This window comes from Calliphora vicina, chromosome 2 (genome assembly GCF_958450345.1).
Source record: "Calliphora vicina chromosome 2, idCalVici1.1, whole genome shotgun sequence".
Classification (NCBI taxonomy): domain Eukaryota; kingdom Metazoa; phylum Arthropoda; class Insecta; order Diptera; family Calliphoridae; genus Calliphora; species Calliphora vicina.
The window spans coordinates 57521745-57546276 of record NC_088781.1 but is presented as its reverse complement, the minus strand read 5'-3'; the positions used below and the strand labels follow the sequence as shown (position 1 = coordinate 57546276).

The 24532-nt window shown below is 33.8% G+C and overlaps 1 protein-coding gene across 1 annotated transcript in view; it reads left to right on the top strand.

Moving 5' to 3' along the window:
• The window catches only part of Slob (Slowpoke binding protein), a 158679-nt gene extending 138348 nt beyond the window's left edge, over nt 1-20331 (top strand). The window contains exons 11-12 of the mRNA XM_065501827.1: nt 2781-2923; nt 17026-20331. Of these exons, the coding sequence (XP_065357899.1) occupies nt 2781-2923; nt 17026-20008 (3126 nt within the window). The 3' untranslated portion in view covers nt 20009-20331. The remainder of the gene's footprint in view (nt 1-2780; nt 2924-17025) is intronic.
• Nucleotides 20332-24532: the final 4201 nt, after the last annotated feature.

The following is a 24532-nucleotide window of genomic DNA, read 5'->3' as shown; positions in this document are numbered from 1 at the left end:
CTGTTCGGAATGTTTAGATTCCAGTATAATCTTTTATCTAGAATGATGCCAAGGTTTTTTGCATTATCCCTGGTATCAGGACTGATTCCATTCAGTCATCGGTCTAAAGTCATCGATCTTGTACCTCCTAGTGAAGAGAACGTCTTTTGGGAGTTCACAGTAAGTCCACTCGACACACTCCACTCACTCAGTGTACTTAATGCCGATTCCATACAACTAGATATTGTATCGAGAAATTTAGCAGATATTAATACCAAAACATCATCAGCATACGCGACTGTTTTGTTCAATCCGCTATCCATTTTGAGCAGAAGGATATTCATAGCCATTCACACAATTGGCCACTTTTGAAACACTTATGCCACCTAAGGTAGCACACATGACTCTAACCGAGTATTTTTCCGGCGTACATAAAGATCAATCCCAAGTTCGTCCATCGTAGATAGGATGGCATTGGGACTGACATTGGTAAAAGCTCCTTCAATATCGAGGAAGGCAACACGTGTATATATGCGATAGAGATGAGTTCCGTAGGAATTGTCATTCTCAGGTATATGTCAATCACCCTTTCTAGGGTTTTCAGCAGGATGCAAGTCTGGTTAGTCTGTAATCCTTTAGTTTATTATGAGTCACCTTACCTCATTTTAGAATGAAGACTAATCCACATCCCGTCCACCATGTAAAATATAGGTCCTCTGATACACGCTGTGTATATATTATTAGTGAGTCATGGTACAACTATTTCTTCATTCTTCTAAAATCAGCAGGAATGATGCCATCCGGTCAAGGGGATTTGCTGCTTGAATAACTCCCAATGATTTTGCAAGCTCTTGTTAAGTTTTACAACAATCTTCATAGAATAATGCCTCCAATTCTTGGTCTTCAAACTTTTTTGGCTGGCCTGGACGATCTTTGTCTTCCGTCTCAAAATCACCATTTCTGAATTTCTCGCATGAAGAAACCGATAGAACACATTCACTCTAAGCTTTGGTGAGCAATCGATGTGCTTCAGCGGCACTTTTTTTAAAATTATGATGATTCCTTGGCACAAAACTCTACATTTTCGTAGCAAACAAGACTTTGTCGATTACACTATAATGTTCAATACTAAGTGAGAATAAATGACAGATATGTACCCTTCAAAATGACATATAAATTATTAAACAAAAACCTAGTTCAAAAGATTCGCCTTCTATTGTAAATCCTGCATTTTTAAGTCATACACCCAATAGAAATATATGTATACACAACATTTATTTATTATTAACAAAACTCTACTCTATATAGAAATGTTTAGTTATCAATAATAACTAGTATAACCCGGTGTACTTCGCTACCCCTACCCTAGTAAAATTAAAAAAATATGAATGGAAATACGAAAATAACACATACAAAATTTGAGAATCTCTAAATTACAGTTCACTTGATATTCGAAAATAACTAACTAATTTTGTATGGGAGACACCACTCCACTGCTCAGATCCCACCCATTATTAAACCTTTTATGTAAATATCAAGCTTTACTTTAACTTTCCTTTATAAGGGAGGAGTCATTCCTACAGGGATCAGGAATAAATTCATTTTTAGATAACCTCCTTAGAATGGTAATAAATTGGTTGATACAGAGTTTAAATTCTTTTAGAATTATAGTTCTCCAGATATTCAAAATTAATTATTTACTTTGCGCCATAAGCATTAATGCAATCCCGACCATTTTCAGCCAATCTGTGTAAATTGGTAAGAGAGCTATGCGGACAAAGTTTGAAGCACCATGCAATTATAACTTTGTATGGGAGGTGACTCACATCCGTTTCCCACCTCTCCCATTTTGGGTGCTATGCCCTCTAATCTAATTCCGTCTATATTCAGCTAAACTCCGCATAGTAATAAGAAATTAATTCGCTAAAAGTTTAAACACTTTTACAATTATAGTTCTACATATATTCGAAATTAATTATATACTTTGTATAGGGTGTGCCACGCCCACTATTCCAATCCCGAACAATTTCAGCGAAACTATGCAAAATTATAACAGAGCCATTTAGACTAAGTTTGAAGAATCTTGCAATTATAGTTCACAAAATATTTAGAAATAACTATTTACTTTGTATGGGAGGCGACTCACCATTTTTTCCGACCCGCCCCATTTTTCATTAAACTCCATTCAGTGATAAACCGTTGAAAATCGTCACAATTATAAAATAACTATTTACTTATCTACAATTACATATTTACCCCCTTATGCATAAACAGATTTAAATTTGTCAAAGGTTTATAAAACAAATTTTATAAAAATTTTAAAATTGTTTATGCATATGGGAGTTAGAAAATAAATAAAACACCTTCAAAATATATTTATTAAAGCGAATTTAAATTACTAAAGTCTTCTTCTTTGTTTTCTATAACAACTCTCACTTAAAACAGAGCGAAATCAATACTTTTTAATTGTTTCTTTTATTTATTTACAACAACAAATTGGGCAAACACGCCTTGCTTTGTTTACTTTTTAGCTTAAGGTTCACATGTACACGTTTTTGCATATGTGTTAGTAGCATCTTTAAACGCTTATAACTCCTAAAAGACTGAACCGATTTCAATAGAATATATATTCTGCACTTCTGTGAATAAATCCCTTTAAAATGGTATATTTCTTGCCCAAATTTAATGTATATTGTGAGCGTAAAAGGGGTCTAAAGAAATCGACTTGCCTATTAATATTATGATGTTTGTTCTCCATAGAAGATATTGTTAAATAAATCTAATTTTTTTACACTTTACAGACCATCAAACCCAGTCTCAGTAGATCAACCTTAAATTTATTACAAGCCGTCAAAAAACGCCAGTGTGCTTCATTGGGCAATTCGTTTAGTGAGACCAGTTCCCCCTGTACACCACCCTCAACACCAAGAGATCGTAGATCTGGGTAAGTTTCAACTTATGTTTACACAATAACAAAAACACAACACTAAACCATTCTAAATAAATGTACAAAAAATGAGCTGTTAATAAGAAAAAAATATAAATATTTTAACAAATTTCAATGTTGTAATTTAACAAATGCTATATGTTTCCCAATAAAACTAAACCAAAACAATATAAAAAATATTGAAATAAATTAATAAGAAAGCTAAAACACACACATGTTTTGTAAACAGTGTTGCATTTATTCGTACTATTTCAATATTTATGGTTTTATTTTGTTGGGACTTTTGCTAACTTTGAACATGTTTTTGTTCTCGTTTTGTTACTCTTTTATTATTATTACTACTACTTCTACTACTACTATTGTTAATTATACTTTTTTCTGTGTACAAATACAAAGATAACAACAAAAACAACAACAAAATTACTCTGTTCTTTTTTTCAAAATTTAATATATAAACTCATAATCTTGGTTGTTTCATTTACATAATGTTGATTTACTACTAAATTATGCATAAACAGACATTATGTTTTTTACTTTTATACTATATTTTTACTGTTACTGCCTAAAGACCCCCTTTTCTCCACCTTTAAAGTAAAAAATTACCCTTTTTTGCTCTCTTTCTAAATAAAAAAAAAACAGACAAAACTAAGCAATTTTTTTAACTTAAAAACAAAATTAAGTCCTTCTTTAATGTAGCATGTTTTTAAATTTAATAAATATTTAATTAATGAAAATAATAATGATTTTTTTATATATTTATATACTATATAAAGTATATAACAATATATATACATATATTTTTTATATATATATTCCAATACATACCTAATACAATATATTTTATTAAAAACTTTATAAGTAAGTAATAATGTTCCTTTTTGTTAACATTATTTTATTTTAGAGCAAAAACTTTTTGTACATTTTATTTCTTATTCCCTCCTCCCCCTACAAAGCAGATAAAAACCAAATTTATGTTAATGATTTTAATCTGCCTTAAATATGGGAAGTTGTATCAAAGGGGAGACTTTGTGGAAACTTCTTGTTAGATAAACTTGTTCTAAAAACAAAAATTATTTTAAAAACATTCTAAATAAAGTTTTTCATTATTATTAAATTGAAGTTTTTAGTTTATCTGTAACAATTCTCTTCAAAAGCCAATAAGTTTAAAATTATGATTTTTTTATATTAAACAATTTCCATTTCAAATAAATTTTGAATCTTGTGATTTAAATCAACAATAAAATTGTTTATGCAAAAGTTTCTTTAAATATAAAACAAAATTTGTTATACATAACTAAATTTCGTCTCTTCTTTATTATTGGGTGTATGACTTAACAATGCGGGATTTATTCAAATGTTTAACTTTTATTTTAAAACATTTGTACAATAAAAATTTATTCAAAGTATTGGCCATTGTTAGCTATGAACTATTAAAATCTTTCTGGCAACTTATGGATTCCGAGCCAAAAGAACTGCTCTTCTTTTTAGGACAAGAACGAATCAAGCCAATATCGGATTATATGTTCCAAAGTGAATCGTATCATAGAGAGTACGTTCTGCATCGATCGAAATAAATAGATGCCGGACGGGGCATGGTCAGGACTATAAGGCGGGTGAGGCAAAACTTCTCAACCACTTCATTCATGAGGGAATATTACGAAGTTTTGCAAATACTTGCTTCAAACGAGTAAGTTGTGTTCGGTACAGGTTTCCACAAAATACAGAGCAATCGTGGAACCCCGCATCGAAGTGTACTATCATCACATTTGTGGAATATGGCTATGAATATCCTGGATAGCAGAATAATGAAAACAGTCGCGTATGCTGATGATGTTGCGGTATTAATATCTGGTAAGTTTCTACTTTCCGCATACACAGTAATCGGCACCGAAAACGAAATTTCATACATTTGCACCGAAAAAAAGTTCTGAAACGAAATTTTTTTGTGCAAATGCATGGAATTTCGTTTTCGGTGCCGATTACGGTGTATGCGGAAACGTAGCTTTAGTGTGTAACCCCAATAGACAGAACTGGTTCTCTTCACTAGAAGGTACAAGATCGATGACTTTAGACCAACTAGACTGAATGGAATTAGCCTTGAGAACATGCGTAGTGCAAAGTCTATCAGCATCACTCTAGATAGGACACTTTTACTCCCACCAAATACAGAACAATCGTGGAACCCCCCATCGAGGTGTACTATCACTTTTGTGGAAAATGGCTATGAATACCCTGGATAGCAGAAGAATCAAAACAGTCGCTTATGCTGATGACGTAGCGGTATTAATATCTTGTAAATGTCTTGTTCTATGGAATCGAACATTCACTGAGTAAATGGAGTGTTTCGAGTGGCCTTAGTGTGAACCCCCAATAGACAGAACTGGTTCTCTTCACTAGGAGGTACAAGAACGATGACTTTAGACCACCTAGACTGAATGGAATTAGTCTTGAGAACAGGAATAGTGCAAAGTCCCTCGGCATCACTCTAGATAAAAGATTATCCTGGAATCTGAACATTCAGAACAGGATTAATAAGGCCAATGTGACCATCTACTAATGTAAAAGGACAATTGGTACTAACAGCGGTATTATGCCGAAAGGTATCAATTAGATCTTCAAAGCAGTTGTTAAATCCATTTTTCTCCTCTAAGGCACTTTTTACTATTTTAAACTGGTTACCAGTTGATTTTCTGGTGATAGAAATGGATCTAAATTCTGCTGCTCGTGAACCGGTAAGGACCTTTAACACTCTAAGATACTGAATTACTATGGTCATATGCATAGTAATGTCGATTACTGGATCGCAAAACGTTTATTCGATATGCAGATCCAAAGGGTCAATAGGGTCGGTAGAGTTTTCTTTATTGAGAACTTTGTTATAAAATCCTACTTTAGGCTACCTAACTTCTGTACTGCTCTTCAGGCGGAAGTTACTGCTTTTAAACTTGCATCCAATTGGCTGAGGTATTATCGAATATCTGGTGATATATGTATATTTACTGATAGCAAGGCTGCCGCTAACGGAATAGCGGGTGTCTTCACGAAATCTAGGTTAACCGAGGAATGCCGGGTATCCCTAAAGGAGATAGCGAGACATTCTAGGATAACGCTTATAGGGGTCCCTGGACATGATGAAAATCAGAGTAATTGTATACCAGATCAATTTGCCAAAAGGCGTGCGATGATGGATGAGGAGGTGATCGATCCCTTTAAATGCAAGATGATTGTACAGCTGAAATTATATGAGACTGCACAAAACAGGTGGACCAATGAATCATCATATGCTATAATCTACTTAAGGAATTCCATCGTGAGCAAATAAGGCTAATTGTCTCCTTTATTACAGGAAACTGTATAATTGGGACACATGCTAGAAGACTGGCCCTACGGTAGAATGACTACTGTACAAGCTGTCATAATGAACTTAAGGGAAAGTATCCTCGTAGTCCCATTCCTATCGGGTTTAGATGAGCTATCAAGGATGAATCCACTCCTTATTCAGGGAATCTGGTTGGTTTACCAGGGAGATAGCGGACGTATTATAAATACCCTGTTGTTTACCTCTGGGTATCACAATGGGATCAGTTTTGAATGGACCCAAGTGAGCAACTTGACAAGTGTTATTTAGCTGTTATTTATTATCACTTATTTATTGAACATTATAGTGTAAACAACTAAGTTTTTTTTTGCTTTGAAACTGTAAAATTTTGTACCACCGAATCGCCATATGCGAGAAGTTTTGCTTTACTTCTTTAGTTTGAAAAAAAGTTCCGCTGAAGCACACCGATTGCTCACCAAAGCTTATGGTGAATGTTTTCCATCGGTTTCAACTTGCAAGGTGTGGTTTTCGCTGTTCAGAAGTGGTGATTTTGACACGAAAGACAAACAAGAGCATGCAAAATCACTGGGATCTACTCAAGCAATTTCGAAAAGTTTGTGAGCTGCTGGATTCATCCGAAAGCAGAGAAATTGGGTACCATACGAATTGAAGCCGAGAGACCTTGAAAAACGATTGTGTATGTCTAAAATGCTGCTTGAACGCTATAAAAGAAAATAATTTTTGAACCGAATGCGAAAAATAATCAGCTGTTTTATCGCAGTCACCTTTCTAAGTGTGCCCTGCTGAAACCTGACCAGACCATCACAGGGAACTTTAAAAAAAAAAAACAAACACAAACTGCGAAGCTTTTTGCTTTTCTGCACCCGCTTCGTTTGAAGCGAGCATTGGCCGAAAAACTCCCAGAATATGCGGCTAGACATGAAACCATAATATTCCATTACGACAACACTAGGCCATATGTGGCAATACCTATTAAAAAGTATTTACAATGAAGTAGTGCGGAAGTTTTGCATCGTTTGACTACTATTTGTTTCGATCGATGCAGAACGCTCTCTTTACTTTGCAACAGAGTATCCGAAATTGGCTTGATTCGTTTTTGGCCTCAAAAGATGAGCAGTTCTTTGGCTCGGAATCCATATGTTGCCAGAAATATGGGAAAAGGTCATAGCTAACAATGGCCAATAATTTTAATAAATTTATATTGTTCAAATGTTCAAAATAAAAGCTAAACATTTTAAAAAAATTCCGCATTTTTAAGTCATACACCCAATGGATAAAGAATATGTTATCAAAAACTAATTCTTTATTTATATTTCCAAATAATGTAGATAATTTTTTTTTATCGATAACAAATTAATTATATCAAATTATATAATCGATAGCAAATTTCGTTTCAATAGAATATTTTGTTATTGATAACAAATTTGTTCTCTATAAAGAGAACATTTTATTATCGATAACAATTTTTTTCTCAATATAGAGACAATTTTGTTATCGAAAGCAAATTTTATCTCAATTTGGAGAACATTTTGATGTAGATAAAAAATGTTGTCTCCATATAGAGAAAGTTTTGTTGTCTATAACAAATGCTTTCAATTTTTTTTCTCTATATAGCGACATTTTTGTTATCGATAACAAATTTTGTCTCGATATAGAGACATTTTTTTATCAAAAAACTAATTTTTTTTTGCATGTATCGATAGTTATCGATAACAAAATTGTCTCTATATATGATGAATTTAGTTATCGATAACAAATACTGTATCTACATAAAGAATATTTTGTTATCTATAACACATTCCTTCTCTATACGAAGAAGATTTTGTTACCGATAACAAACATTTAGTGATAATTTTTTTATCGATAACAAAATTTTGTCTTTATGCAGAAAGTATGTTTTATCGATAGAGAAAATTTTGTTATAGAGATATTTTGGTGTCTACATAAACCAAATATTTGGTGTCTACATAAACCAAATATCTCTATATAGAGATAATTTTGTTATCCATAACAAATATTATATCTATAAAGAGAAATCGATGTAACAAATTGTCTCTTTTTAAAAAAAATTGTTATCGATAACAAATTATGTTTCTATTTAGAGAAAAATTAAAATCATTTTGTTATCAATAGTAAAATCTTTCTTGACGAATTCTATCTTTACATAATTTAACTATCGATAACAACATTCTCTATTGATATAGAAATAATTTATTGGCAAAATTTGCTATTCATTTTCTCTAGAGAAAGAGCAAGCATTTTATGTCTTTACATCGAATCGATAACTACTTTTTATCAATATAAAGAAAATTTCCTCACAGTCTCCCCAATGATAGCCTTCTTTCCACCCATAAAAAAATATTTATATTTTTTTTTACTATACCAAAAAAAAAATGAAACCTAATTTTTTTCTAAAATTTTTTTTATTTACTTTTATTTACACAAAATAACCAAAAATCCTTATCAAAAATGAAAATATAAAAATATTTTTAAACCACACTAAACCAAAGAGTCCTACCAGCGCCTTATGAAGTCTTTCGTATGTACTAAAAACCAAGAAGATCGTAGTACTAAATACCTAATAAAAAAACTAACTCAAAAAACCAAAAACTATTGTAAAAAACTCAAAAATTGTATTCGAGAAATTTTCTTTTAAATAAAATTTCAAAATTTATGTAAAAAAATCAAATTACTTTAATTTTGTACAAAAAATTGTTCAACATTTACTTTCGAAAACAAACAAACAAAAAAAACTTTGGTAAGTTTTTTTCTAATTATTTTTTTAAATTTCATTGCTCTTCTTTATCCTTAAATTACACCGACATTTCTTAATTTTCAAAAAAAAACAATGCTATTTATTACTCCTTTTTTCACTTTTCTTTTTTAAATTTAATTTAGTAAAATTCTTACTAAAGTAGTAATTAATAAGAAACCAACAAAAATAAGATAAATCAAAAATATCTGTAAATTTTGTAAAAATAAAACAGCAGTACTAATTAAATAGTAAAATTTAACAAATAAAACGCTTAAAAAACAACATTTATTTTCAAAATCCTTTAAGACACATAAACTCACACACATAATTACAACACACCCTTACACATTTTTTTTTATTTGAAAGGATAAAATGCACCTTAATTTGCAAATTACTTAGAAGCACTTGTTTATTTTTTTTTTTGTACTGATTTTATTTTGCCACAAAGTTTGTCTACGATAAAATATACAAAATATTTTAATATTGTTTTGTTTTTGCCAAAGAAATCAACCCTCTTATTGTGAACGTTTATAATTTTCATTATTTTTTCTAACATAACTGGACTTTTTAACTGCTTCCGGTTTCTCCCTTCCTTTGTTATTTTAAATAGTTTAGTGTATTTTTAATAGTTTTGCATGATTTTGATGTGTCTTTTTTATAATTCTTTGTTTAGTTTTTAATTTTTTAATAAGCTTGTTAATTAACTATTATATTTTGTAGCTACAGCATGTTGGTGAAAGATAATTAAAACTTTTAAAATGCAAAAAGAAAAATATTAACAAATGAAAGAAAATTTTAAATTTAAAAGATTTTCAAGAATCATAGAACAATTTGTATAAACTGTTAATTAAATTGTAAATCAAATTTCGCACTAGGGACAAATGTTACCAGATTTACGCCATTCTTTACAGAGTAATTTGTGCAAAATTTTATCAGGAATGCTGCATAATCAACATACATATTTATGGCTTCTCAAACAGTATTCCGAGAGGACATTTGTATGGGGCTAGGTGAAAGCAGACAGACAGACGGTCAGACATAGCTAGATCTAATGGTGTTTTCTTTTCTGGAATAAATGATGCTTTTATTCTGCCTTTTACCCTTTCCTGTGTTCTTTTCTAAAAAAAATGTAGTTAGGTATAACTTTTCAAATAATGTTGCCCTAAAACCCTGAAGATATGCTACACGTTACACCCTCAATTTTATCAAAGCGTTAGAAATTATGAGGGTATGGGTAATCTTTAATAAATGGTTCAAAACTTGTTGGCAACATTTTGTGTCGGAAAAGAAAACGCCATAAGAATCTTATGACGACCCAAAATATATACTAATGTGGATCTGCGACAAATATTTTGATGTGTTACAAACGGAATGACATCAAATCGATATATCTCGAGTCCAAAACCAGACCCAGCGGAACTATTAAATCTTTTTTGACCGATATAGTAACTTTTCCCAATGGCCAGAACCTCCGCCGATTTGGGCTGTCGCACAGTGTTATCAATTTACCCTATCCTAATAAAGAGTAAAGGCGTAGAACCAGCCCCAACCCCCGAATGGTACCCCTCACTCCAGGGTTATTACTCGAAGTTCTTGTAACAACTCCAGCCTAAAGAATAGTATTTAACCCCATTCAATTCCTTCCAGAACCATTTCAAATAAGTTGACTTTCCCAAATTCTCAAAATGTCGTTGATAAAAAAGAAACATGTTTACAGATCTTGCCACGGAACATTTAGGTCTTAAAAACCAACACTTCAAATATAATCAATGAAAATCTAAGCAACAATCAACCTAGAAAAACGAGTGTGGACTAATGGTAACTCATCACGCCAAAGAACCAATAGCTCGAGCTTTTGACTGAACATTATACTGATGATTAATAAGGTTTTGATCCACGTTTTTAACAAATGGATATCGGATAATCCTGTGCCAACATTAAGAAAATAACATGTCGGTTTCCGCCTTAATATGTCATGTATTGACTATACCAACTCATTATGAAACATTGTGAAGCAATCAGTTGACTTGAGGAAATCTATGGCACACTTAACACGTCAAAAAACGAACAGCTCGAGCTTTTCGTACAGATTCCATCTCTTTAAGAGTATGCAATTGGCCAACTCGTATGCAAACATCCAACTTAATATCACTACAACCACTCCTTCAGTCTGCCATCTGACAAATTGGGTAACCGGCGAGGTATCAATCTAACTTATCAGATTAACCGTTAAAAAACCGATAACGAATAATCTAGTGCCAGTATTACGAAAACAATAAAGCTGGTTTCAGCCTTCATATGTCATTTATTGGCCATATCAAATCAATCCGAATTATTGTGATCATCTTGAGGGCACCTTTATATTTGGTATACATCGAGACTTCACGAACGACCTAAGGATCTTGAAGATATATGCCTACTCTCCCTAGCTACTCTAACATATACATTAGAGTTCGTTTGTGACCAGGTCACTTCATTTGATTTTCGGGTATCATCATTTTTCTGAAGGTTTTTTCGTAAATAAAAATAATGGCGTCCTTTTTTTTGGAAAATTTTCACTCCTTGTGGTGGTTCAACGAACCTAAAGACGCGCATTTTAAGCACATTTTTCTGTAGAGCAAAAACGGTTGAATATATTGCAAATATGATTTCACCAGTCAATTCTGCATCAAAAATTAATACAATTGATGTTTTTGAATCCTTAAAATAGTTCCAAAAACCCACAACAGAGAACGCTAAGCTCATAAAAAAATAAAAAAAAATAATTTTATTTTTTTTAAACATGCACGATGAAAAGGCATTTTATGCTTAGGAAAACTGCACCAATATTTCCTTTCTATCACTAACCATTAAAAAGTTATGAGTGGCATGCGAGTTCGATATCTATCAATACAAAGAAAAGAAAGCTTACGTCTTTTCCTTGAAGACCTTTTTAGTAGCTTAGTGGGATGTCTATCAAAATGAATATTTTGAAACTCAAAACATACAATTTTTGAAATTTTTTTGCAAAACCTAACTTTTTTTCCAAAATGGACCCTTTTTTAATTTTTTTTCGCTTAAAAGAAAGCATAGGTCTTTTCCTTTAAGACGGCTTTAGTCGCTTAGTGGGATGCGAGTGGGATATACATATATCAAAATAAATGTTTTGTAACTCATGATATACAATTTTTGATTTTCTTTGGCAAAATCAAAAACTTTTTTTCCAAAATGGGACCTATTTTAAATTTTTTTTTTTTGCTGAAAAGAAAGCTTTTGGTCTCGTAGTGGGATTCGAGTGGGATATATATCAAAATAAGTGTTTTAACTCAAAAATTGTATATCTTCAGTTAGAAAACATTTATTTTGGCGCAAATTTCATCCCGATCGGAAGACATCGATTTTAAAAATTGGTTCACTTGACATGAAATCCCCCATACATGTATGTAAAGCTGCAACAACCGGAAAATTAACAATAGAGGAGACAAAGGTTTTATGTATACATTTAGAAAAAATAAACGATGAAATTCTGGATTCTTCTAACCGAATAAATTAGGTCACTCAATCATTCGGTCAGCTCAACACGTCGTTAGGTGGGACAAAAAATATGTTACACACTTTAAGCAATGAAACATTAAATATTATGGAATGATTGCCGATAAGAACGAAAGGAATACATACATCACGTACATTAGAGTGTCCCAAAAATTTTGTTTTTGGAATTTCGGAACGCATACCCTCTATTTTTTTATATATATAAAACTATAGTTAAATATGAAATTTTGTCTTTCTATCATGATTGCAACCCGTGCCGACTTGCGATTTAGTTTTGTGGTGTATTTACAAGTGGAAAAAAATGCAATTTTTTCAGTTTTTGTAAAAATTTTGCCATTAAATAATTAGTTTTGCAATTTAATTTAAAAGAATCGATATGTGTACGTAATTGTCGTTCCAATAAGAATAAAACACAAAAATTGGTTAAAAAATGTTAAAGTTATTAAAAAATCGCCAGGCCATTAACGTGTCTCAGGCCACTAGAACAAGAAACGTAGGAACAAAATAAACATATTTTGAGAAATATTAAAATAAGAGCTAATTTTTACTTAAAATATATCCATATTTACTTGTATATGAGTTTTTGTCTTCGTAGGATACCGTTAACCTATTCGCAGGTATGACCAAAAAAAAATATTTTTTTAACGGCAGTTTCAAAACTCCAATTTCAAATTTTTAAAAATTTTGTTAAACAAATTTCACAATTTTTTGATCATCACTTGGGGATTTATTGTCAAACATATATATATTTTAAGTAAAAATTAGCTCTTATTTTAATATTTCTCAAAATATGTTTATTTTGTTCCTACGTTTCTTGTTCTAGTGGCCTGAGACACGTTAATGGCCTGGCCATTTTTTAATAACTTTAACATTTTTTAACCAATTTTTGTGTTTTATGTCTTATTAGAACGACAATTACGTACACATATCGATTCTTTTAAATTAATTTGCAAAAGTAATTATTTAATGGCAAAATTTTTACAAAAACTGAAAAAATTGCATTTTTTCCCCTTGTAAATGCACCACAAAACTAAATCGCAAGTCGGCACAGGTTGCAATCATGATAGAAAGACAAAATTTCATATTTAACTATAGTTTTATATATATATAAAAATTAGAGGGTATGTGTTCCGAAATTCCAAAAAAAAAAATTTTGGGACACTCTAACGTACATAGATATCAATTTGCGATAATGGTACAGTTTGGTGTAATGTTTCCATATTAGGCTATATTTTTTTCGATTTATATGATGTATACGAATCATTTGGCTCACCTTCTTTCAGTCAAATGAGATTTCCAGAATGTATCTGACATTAGTTTATTCATAGACTGTCTAACATAAGCCAGATCCAATGTCTTTAACTTAAGTAATGGCTCTCTTTCTGACATAGAATGCTTGTCGACAATTTTACAATCTAATTACCCATCCATAACTCCTACGTTATTAGGTCGAAATATCTGCTCAATTGTATCTAATCACTGGCACAACTGACACAACATCACGACGAGTTGATATGAGTTCCTGGACATGAGGGCATTCGGGGAAATGACGTAACCAACGGGTCGTCCCTGGAAGTAACTCTTGCGCAAAGGGATATTCACACTACTTTGGTCTCCGTATAGAATTTGATAGATGAATGGGCTTTGAGAGAGACGGAACTCAGGTGGTCAAATATCATCACTTGTAGAATATCCAGAATGTTCGCTGACAAATAATATGATCAGGACTCTTTTGTCTCTTAGTAGTAATTCGATTAGGCTTCTTACGGGTATAATTCCTGGGCACTGTATGATTGCACAAATATCGGAACATATGGGTTACCCACGTTATAGCTATTGTAAAAGTGATTTATGTATATGAATAGGAGGAAGAATCAATACAATACCTTCTAACACCTGAGTGTAGACTACTACATCTTGGTAGAGCTCTTTTTCATGATCTAGACTGTCTCAGAGAGTTGTCTCTAGTAAATATGATTAGATTTATTAGAGGTACCGGTTGGTTTTCACGGGTCCAATGGAATTACATAGCCAACGAAATTGAGGAGGGAAACTATTCTCAAACATCCAAAAAAGTCGACATCCAAAGACAAAAAGACTGATTATAGCAAAATTCATAACTTTGATAGAAAGACCTCGCATGATATTTTCTCCAGAACTCTTCCAAAAATTTCGTTCAGGAATGATGACACTAAACCTTCAGCCGATTCTCTGTTCAAAGTTATTTCTTAAGGTTTACACTAGATTTTCAGACATTTAAGTATCCTGCATATCTAACTTATATTTATCGCAATAAAAAGTCTTCTATTTTTAAATATAACCACACTCTTTCGTATTCTTAAACTCTTAAAAGAATCCCTTATATCTAGAAGTTCTTGAAGATCACAAATGAAGATATTTCACTGCGTTATTATTTCTTCAAACAGTATTGGTTCTTCTATATTACAATGATTTGTGAGTATTTCTAGTGTGATAACATATTTACCGAAACAGCGAAGACTTGAGACGAAGAAACCGACCACTAAATGGATATTGTCTTCCTAAGTGGAAATTTCATAGAGAAAAGGAATCACATGGAGGCTCTCACTCCATCTCGAGGATTTGGATTATGCGGATGATCTCTGTATACTCTCGCACAAGATCTTCAACATGCAAGCAATGTTAGACTTGAGATAAATATCAAGAAAACCAAAGCTATGAGAATTATCAACGTTAACACCGATAACATTATACTACAAGGCCAACCAGTTGAATACGTAAAAAGCTTCTGCTATCTAGGTAGAACCGTAGCAACTAATGGCGGCATTGAAACAGACTTAAATAACAGGCACAATAAATCGATAGCGGCATTCGGAAGACTACAACCAGTATGAAGAAATTCACAAATATCCAGGCGAACCAAGCTTACAATATTCAACACATTTATAAAGTCTACACTGTTGTGTGGAAGTGAAAGTTAGTTAGTATCGAATACAATCACGCAAGAGATACAAGTATTCATCAACAAGTGCCTCAGAATCATATGCAGAATATTCTGGCCTAACAACATCAGCAACACGAATCATACTAAGACAAATAAAACGTAGGAAATGGAGGTAGAACAGCCATACTACCAGAATGATTCCTGACAGTATAACAAGGATGGCGCTAAAGTGGTACACTCAATGCTTAATAGGCCATGAAGGAGACGAACGATACTCCAAGAACTTGGACAGTTCTTACATGGAAAGACGCGACAAAAAACTGCAACAAATCGTGTAAGATGGAGATGCTTTGTGGAAGCCATATGCTCCCAATATAGAGATTTGATAGACATTCCAGTCCACAAAATCATTTTTAATATCAACAGACTAAGCTAGAATGAAAAGTAAAAAATGTATTAAAGACATTTTGGAATAATGTCTTCAAATATATATATTCCAAGGACAATGTTAATATAGTCAGTAGATGTTTAATTTGAGAAGAATTATTAAAAAGGATTCAATGATTACTGCACAAATGATTTTGAAACAGAGAAGTTTCGTACGTTATTCATGGTGGGAGCTATGGATTCTATATTTTATATGAACCTCTCTGCATTTGATTTTCATTATATTTGAGCCATCTAGGAAACTTCTTAATAGCGATCCATTAATTTTAAGTCAATAAATCGCAGCACAAAAAACTCAAGAGTCGAAGCAATACAGAAAACATTCATGAACATTCTGATTTTAGTAGAAAAACATTTCGACTTGATTCTCACATCAATTTTATGCACATTTCTAACTGCAACAGCACCCTGCACAATTTTCAATACAGACTAAGTAATAATTATTATAAATCAAACTATACATTTAGCTTTAAAGCCTAATTATAAGTAGTTTAAAGATAATTAATTGCATATTTCACCAACATGCATAAATATTTACAATAGTTGATCTATCTTCCATGTATCGTACTAAACGTTTCAGAGTAAATAAATAAATGTATGTATTATTGTAATGTTAATTGCATGTTTCCTATATCCTGTTCCTGACTAAACTCACATCATTATATTCGTATTCATACAAACAATATGAATGTATGTACGTGTCACATTAGTTCAACATCTATCATGCTTTTTCAAAAAAACAATTGGCAGCCCTAATCAAGCCCAAAACATACCAGTACACTCTTAAACTCTTGCTTCATCTGCATCCACTCATAATCACCATCATCATCATCATGATGATGATGATGTTGATGAAGATGAAGAAACTACTTACAACTATTACAACAATTGCTATAAATAAAAAAAAAAAACAAATATAACCTCAAAGATACTTGACATCATAAAAACTAAACTAAAACAATTTATTTTTCTTTTTCTCTCCTCTGTTTTTCTCCCTCTTAATTTTGTATGCTTTGTTGTGTTCCAATGAATATTTTCCGGATTTGTCTACTACGACTACACACTATACGGACTGTGCAATAACAATAACTAACCAACAATAGCTTCAGTCGAACAATGGAATCATTTGATTGTATATCAAGTGATTCGGAAGAAGGGCTACTTGATGAAATCATAGTGGGTTGTAATTTTCAAGCAAAACAATTGCAACGTATGAAACATCACTATCAGCAACAGCAGCAACAACTGCATCAACAACATCATCATCACCAGCAACACCATGAGCATACTCATAATGGTTCACAACATGCCTTGGCCATAGGTTATTATCATAGTCAACCGTATTTGTGTCAAAAGTCACAATATGATCCCATGGAGTCACCGATACACTATTGTGACAACACCACCCAACTTGAGGATAATTCTACACAAGAATTGTTTAACACTCAAAGGTCGGAAAAAGAGATGCAACAGCTGTCACAGCAGCAGCAATCCACTCAGCCCATGATACGTTGCAGTTCTACGTGTGATAGTGATTTAAACTTAAAAGGTGCCATTTCAGCAAACAGAGGCAGCATTTGCTCTTCAGAAAGTGCCACAAGTGTTACAGCCACTACCATAGTTTCCCATGAAGATACAGATCAATCTTCCATTACCACGCAATTGGAGGTGTCCGACTATGAGACCATTAATTTAAAAGAGAATTCGGGAAATTTAACAGTCAATCATAATCAGTCGGGTAATTCGCATGCCTCCTCATCTTCATCCGCCTCCTCATCTTCTTCATCCACGGCTGGTACTTCTTTTAATCATCAGCTGACAGCGGATATGTGCAACTTCAAGAACTCCAAAAGTCGTCGCTTGGAATATTCTTTGAAATGCTTAAAATATGGTCGCAGCAATCCTTCTCAAGATTCTGCTTTTGGCTCGCTAACTGATAATGATCTGTCCACGTCTAGTTTTCGTTTAAGCAGTTTCCAATCCATATCATCGCCCATAGATGAAGGAGTAGAGGATGTTATTATAGCCACTACTACGGCTGGTCATGAAACCTGTTTGGAATTGGCTACCATACCACGCAGCATGGTGTCTCAAGATTCAGCCATTTCCTCACCTTGCCGCGAAACATCTCCCAGTAATTTTCTGCATATAGACGAAGGAACTTGTTCGGGGGCCTCCAGCTCTTCGGGTTCAACTGGTAATCTTAGGCCACAACATTTTCCAGTTTCATTGTCACCCAAAATCTTAGTCACCGCCACTACCAATTCCAGCAACTCTAGTTTGGCCTCCAGTTCCGGTAGCCAGGCCCAACCACAGCAAAATCAAACTCAACAATTTGATCCTCCCAAAATATTGGTGAATGATCAGAACTCCATCTACACCACGTCGCCCTCGAAAAGGTCCGGCACCATTGAAGTGTTTTCGCAGAAATACCGAGTCAGTTCTTTTGAGGACATGTCGCCCTTGAAAAGAGGCTCCAATACCGACAAACAACATTTGAAAAATGTCAATCGTTTGGCATTTCGATCTCTGGAAGAAGAAAGACGCATTGACAATGCCTTCATGCCCATAACGGATCGCGTTCATTCCGACAATCGTGTTAATGTACAGAGCGAGAAATACAAGAAATTAACTCATGCTTCATTTCGCATTAGCAAAACCTCTAGTCAGGTTATCATGTACGACACCTCTCCGGGCCAAATGATTACCTCTTCGCCCGGTTCGTCAACAATGCTGGCTCAGTGTGGCACTTCTTTGGAATTACAAAGGCCAGCCACTGCCTCGGGCTCATCTAGTTCGCGTCAGACCATGTGGCGTGATAGTAAATTTTATCGTAAAAATCGCATAGCCAAATCCAATGATTCATTACTCGAGACTTCTCCCAATCATTCGGCACGTCTATCACCCTCCTCGTTGAGAGACAATCACTATGATAGTTCTTCTTCGTATGGTAGTCGTAGTCATAGTAGACAATCCTTAAATCGTGGTGGCTCCATTCATGAAATTATGGGCTCCAATCATACTTTGGGACCCGAGATAACCGTCACCACGAGCTTTTGCAACAATCCACCCAATGGCAATCGACGTTATTGCAGCTCGAAAAGCGAAGATTTGGGCGATTCATCAGACTATCTAAGGGTAATGGATGCACGCAAATCTTACTCGGAAAGACATTTGGTTACTTTTGAGACAACCCTTAAGCAGACAGCCATTAATAACACCATGCCTTTGGATGGTTCAGATCCATGCTATCTATCCGAAGACGATACCAGTTTCAATGAAGACAATAATGTTCAAGGAGGTCACTATCAAAATCAAAATATACCTCCACCTCAATCAAGTACACAAAGATCACAGAGCAGACATCATCAAGTACCAACTAAATCCAAATACGGTTACGGAGAATATTATCAGCAGCAATCACAGCAACAACAGCATTCCACAACTGCTAATAGCGCAAAATCTGGCACATTTACAAAGCGTTCCCACCCCAATCAGCTAAGCTGGAGTTCATGCTCTATAAATCGCTTAAAAACGACCAATATTAAAACCACCTCTTTGGCAACCTTATCCTGCCAACAGAATTTAACTAGCCCAGCTGGTACTGCTTACAATCTCAGTCCCCAACATCAACAACAACACTCGTCGTCGTCCTCTTCTTCATGTCATTTGGATAAACCAACCTCGACTTCTTCGACCCCATCACCATCTTCGAATGTCCATAGCGTAGATACCACCTCGAGATCTCCCAAAAAATCCTCACGTAATCCTGTGTTCAAAACTTTGCTAAACACTGCCGCCTCCAACACCAACACCGATACCAGTAGCGACAACGGCAGTCGCAACAACAGTCTAACCCAAGATAATTCTTCGCCCGATGACTCGCCAACAAGACGTTCCATTAGTGGCATTGAGCTGGCGAAAATCTTTTCGATGGACAGCACTGCTGGTTCTGGGGGTTGTAGTGAAGAGAAAACACCGCTGCTGGACAGTGTTGAAATGTCACCTATAAGTCCTACCGATCCCGACCATGATGACGAAGAAGACGACGCCGATGGTCTACAACAAAGAGCCGATCAAATGTGATATAGTAATAATAAAAATTAAGAGCAAACTGAGTGTGATTAAAAGAATCGTGGAATGTTTTTTATCTACAAACAAATAAAGGTAATGCTAATGAGAATGAGAATGTTTTCGATAAAGTGATTAAGATTATACTTATTACATGGTATGTAGTTGTTCATGATCCCGTTCAATATAGTAACATAAATATTTATATGCTTAAATAATGTAGATATAGGGAAATATGGGTTAAGAGAGATTTAAAGAAAGATAATAGGGAAACACTTAAATATTTATAAATGTAACACTAATACAGGGAATTCCTACTTCTGTAATCGGTTAATTAAATTCACCCTCGATGTTTTAAAAATACTGGATCTAATTTTTCAAAAATTTTCAAAAAAGGATATGAAATGTAAAATAGAGAAATCTGTCAAAATATATCATTGTACAAATCAAAAAGTAGAACTTGTTCTAATTTTTCTATAGTGTGAATCAGAATTTTTAAGTGCTCATCTAGGACCTGGGAAAATGGAAAATTTTCTAAAAGATTATTTAAAGTAAAGAAAATGTTTTATTTTGCCTAACCAAATGCTTGAGCCAAATTCTTACACGATCGCTTTCTAACTCTTTTCTATTGATCATTATGTTATTTTTTGTTAAAATTATATCGTAGAGTAAAAACCTAGATGATTATTGTATCTAAAAATGTTAGTATTTACAAGGTTTTAGTTGCTATTTTTCATATCAGTGATCGTCTGATCTGTAAGAGCTACATACATATGTTGCAACTCTTCACGGATTGTAAAGTTTCTAAAGGTTGTCTTATTGTCATATATTTTAGGTTAGGTTATCCTCTGTAGTTGTGATCATAAAGAAATAAGCATAAAGCTAAATATAGAAAAATAACAAACAAAAATATTACTTAAAATAATCCCACATACGAGTGTTTTTTTATTTTACATAGTTATGTTTACTAATACATTCGCACCACTTAGGTTTTTGATAACTGAGTTAGGTCTTTGAAAGCCGAGTTTCCAATCTATGTGTATTTATGGTTCCCATGGTGATATCAGGAAAGAAAGTGTTGAGGATAAGAGTACAAAATCAGTACCCCCTTTCAACCGTACTGTGTACATAACCAAACCATTAAGTCGCTCGAACGAAGACATTTATTATGCTGTTGTCTATCCCTGACAGTTTCGTCAGGTCATGCAAAAATATTCATCTAACGTCCCGAATACTAAATCGGTCAGACGTCTCCTCTTCTGCGTTATGAAAACTTTTACTGAAATGATTTGAATGATTGATAATGATTCAATATCCTGGCAATCCGAAAAAGCTATTACCCGTGACCACAGCTACTATATTCCACAGCCGATCTCTCGGAACGTTCGTCATAGCCATATTTCACTTGACGTCCTACAAGTAGTATTTGTGGACCACCTGTGCATAATCGTAGAGTCCATCCAGAATCATACACTTGCAGCATTTTAGCTGTACCCCGACAAATCGATAAATTTTTAAAATTTAAGTGTGGAATTTCTCGGCATTTCATTACATAAGAGAAGCCGGAAATTCCAGGACCAAGTTAGATGTTGTGTAGACACCCCTAATAGATTTCTGGGCAGCCTAACTATCAGTATAGATTAGAATATCAACCCCATATATCCGACCTTAACAAATTTAAGGTCCTTTTTATGGACGAAATTTCAGCCTGCAGAACAATATGTTGGTCCGGAAGTCTGGAATACACACCTGTGTCTGTTTGTGCAATATAAAAGCCATGTCGTTTTTGAACTATCAGTGAAGACTGTCCAGTCGCGATTAACATGACAAACTCTCTGACTAAGAAATTTTTGTGAGTAGTTAATATTGTCATTAAAAATAGTGATATGTCCGTAGTCCATTCGCCCTAAGCATTGAGTCTTCTATCAGAGTTAAAATCTTACGAACTTCTGCATTTATGATTACAGGTTAATATGTACGTTGCTCGCCATCAAAGACTCTATTCGACATAATGAACTGGTTGCCTGCTGATCTTATGGCTGCTCATTATGTCGAATAGAGCCTTGGGTGACTTTCAGAGAGCACTCTGCAAAAGAAGTGCCATACATAGAGAATATGTATGTCAAAGACCTAGCTCAGTTGTCAGAAACCTAAATGCTGGAAATGTGTTAGTAGAAAAACTATGTGAAAACAAAAACAACACTCGTATGTGTGATTATTTTGAGTAAATTTTTTGTTTGAGTTTTTTCTAGTTTCCGCTCTGTGTTTCTCTATGGTGCCATATATCAGTATCACAACATCAAAGAGCCATCAGATGTTCCTAGGATTAATTCCACAGATTTTTGCTATTGTCCTTATATATGAATAAATGGCCGTAGCCGCATTAGGCACTCTAGATTGGGTGTTAAGATTCCATGACACTTGCGAATCACTTTAAGCGATGTAGAGAGAAAACAGGGACTTATATTCTTTCGTGAACTGAATCCAATCTTATTACTCCGGGTATAGAGTGACCGTAGTACCGATCCCATTCAGAGAGCTATAATACCCAGATATTTTCCAGGATAGTGCCACATTGTAGAGTCCCGAGATTCGATATCATTGGTTGCTCCCATTGACGTGGTAATGATCATTCGGTTCACAACAAATTCGTGGGATTAACATTAATAAAAGCTCCCTTACTATCCAGAAAAACTTCTAATGTGTATTCCCCATACTCCAGGGTTATCTCAAAATAACACACAACCAGTCCCAATGGAGTATGTATTTGATTCCTGATTTTAAAAACGATCCGTGAATGTCCAACATGAGTAATATTTTTGGCTTCAACTGCGTTGGTGTCCATGTAAGAAATTTTGTGTCTAAGGATACAGCGCTGAGTAGACTACAAACTCCAACCTAGTATCCGGAGTAGAGTTATTCATCTGGGCTAACTTCGCTTTTTTGTCAAGCAAGTCCTGAATAATTCATAAATTATTAATTAACCAGAGCTTCGAATTAATTAATTCAGTTTAAGCTTAATTCACTAAAATCATAATTTGGAATTAGAAAATGTCCAACATTCATTCCATAAATCCATTTCCAAAATCGAAAGTTTCCAAAGGTTTTTATTTTAATTCATTCATCTTTTCAGTAATTCACAATGGAATTAGTTCATAACTGAATTCATTCATCTTTTGAATAATTATTTTTTTGTTATTTCAAATCTAATACAAATTGAATTAAAATATTTGTTCTTCATTCAGTTTTGTTTAGCTTTTAATCATTTTCAAAATTAATTGGAAAAAAGAACATTTTAATTTAATTAATTCTATAAAAAAAGAATTCTCAAAGGAAGGAATTCAATACGTTTGAAGAACAAAGGAATTAAGGAATACATTAATTGTATGAATTTATTAACGTAATGTTTAAGAGCTAAAATTTAATTTGATTTTTAAAATGGTATTAAGAATTAATTCTCTCGAATCTTTGTTTTCAAATAACCGATAAAAGTATGAAGTATTATTGAAAATTTTCTAGTTGTATCGAATAATCAAATGTTGTAGAATTAGACAGCACTAACCATGGCTTCCGTAGAGGAAGCTCTACTGGAGACTTTTTATTCTTTCTATCGGAAAAATGGTGTCGTTCCATTCACCGTTTTGGCGAAAGTAAAGTGGTGTCTCTAGATATTTCCAAAGCGTTCTATAGAGTGTGGCATGTTGCACTTTTATCAAAACTTATTGCTTTTGGTGTCGGTATTAACTTCTCTCGACTTATATCGAACTTTCTCAGAGATCGCACTATACGTTCTAATCAAACGAGTTCAAGATAAATTCATAGGTATTGCAAGGTTCCTTTCTTATTCCTACTCTATTCCTTATTTTTCTAAACAACCTTCAACGTCAAACTTCCAACCCTATCTATAATTTTGCATATAACAGCAAAATTTGCTATTGCCGACAGGCTTGGTCTGTAATTTAATGAATATAAGTTACAGACCAAGCCTGACGGAGATTGGGGCAATGTTCCAAAAAATTAATGATTCCCTTAATCGGGATCTTCTGACAATCTCTGAATGGCGTCGCTTTCAACACTCGAAAGACTCAGTGTTGCATGTTGACACAAAAACAAACGACAAACCATATCGCTTCATCTGTACTTATGGGTGGTGTAAATATTGTGGAATCAGAAGCTCTTGATGTTCTGGACATGAGAATATCATGTGATGTCCGCTGTTCTAAACACATTTTTCAAGTGTCAAAAGTAGCATTCAAGTGTCTCGGATTTCTGAAACGGTGTAGGAATTACTTTAATCCATCTGATCTCCTCACTATTTACACCACCTATATCCGACCGAAAATGGAATACAACACTCATGTATGAACCGGAGCTTCAAAGTCTATTCTGGTGCTTCTCGACCTTTTAGAGGAGAGGGAGAAGGTGATTATTGGTGACAGTAGGGTATCCTATTCTATTGATTCGATGGAGCAGCATTGCTGTGGACTGTGGGTTGCGTTTCACTGTTTTATCGGTACTACAATGGAATGTCTTCTGATG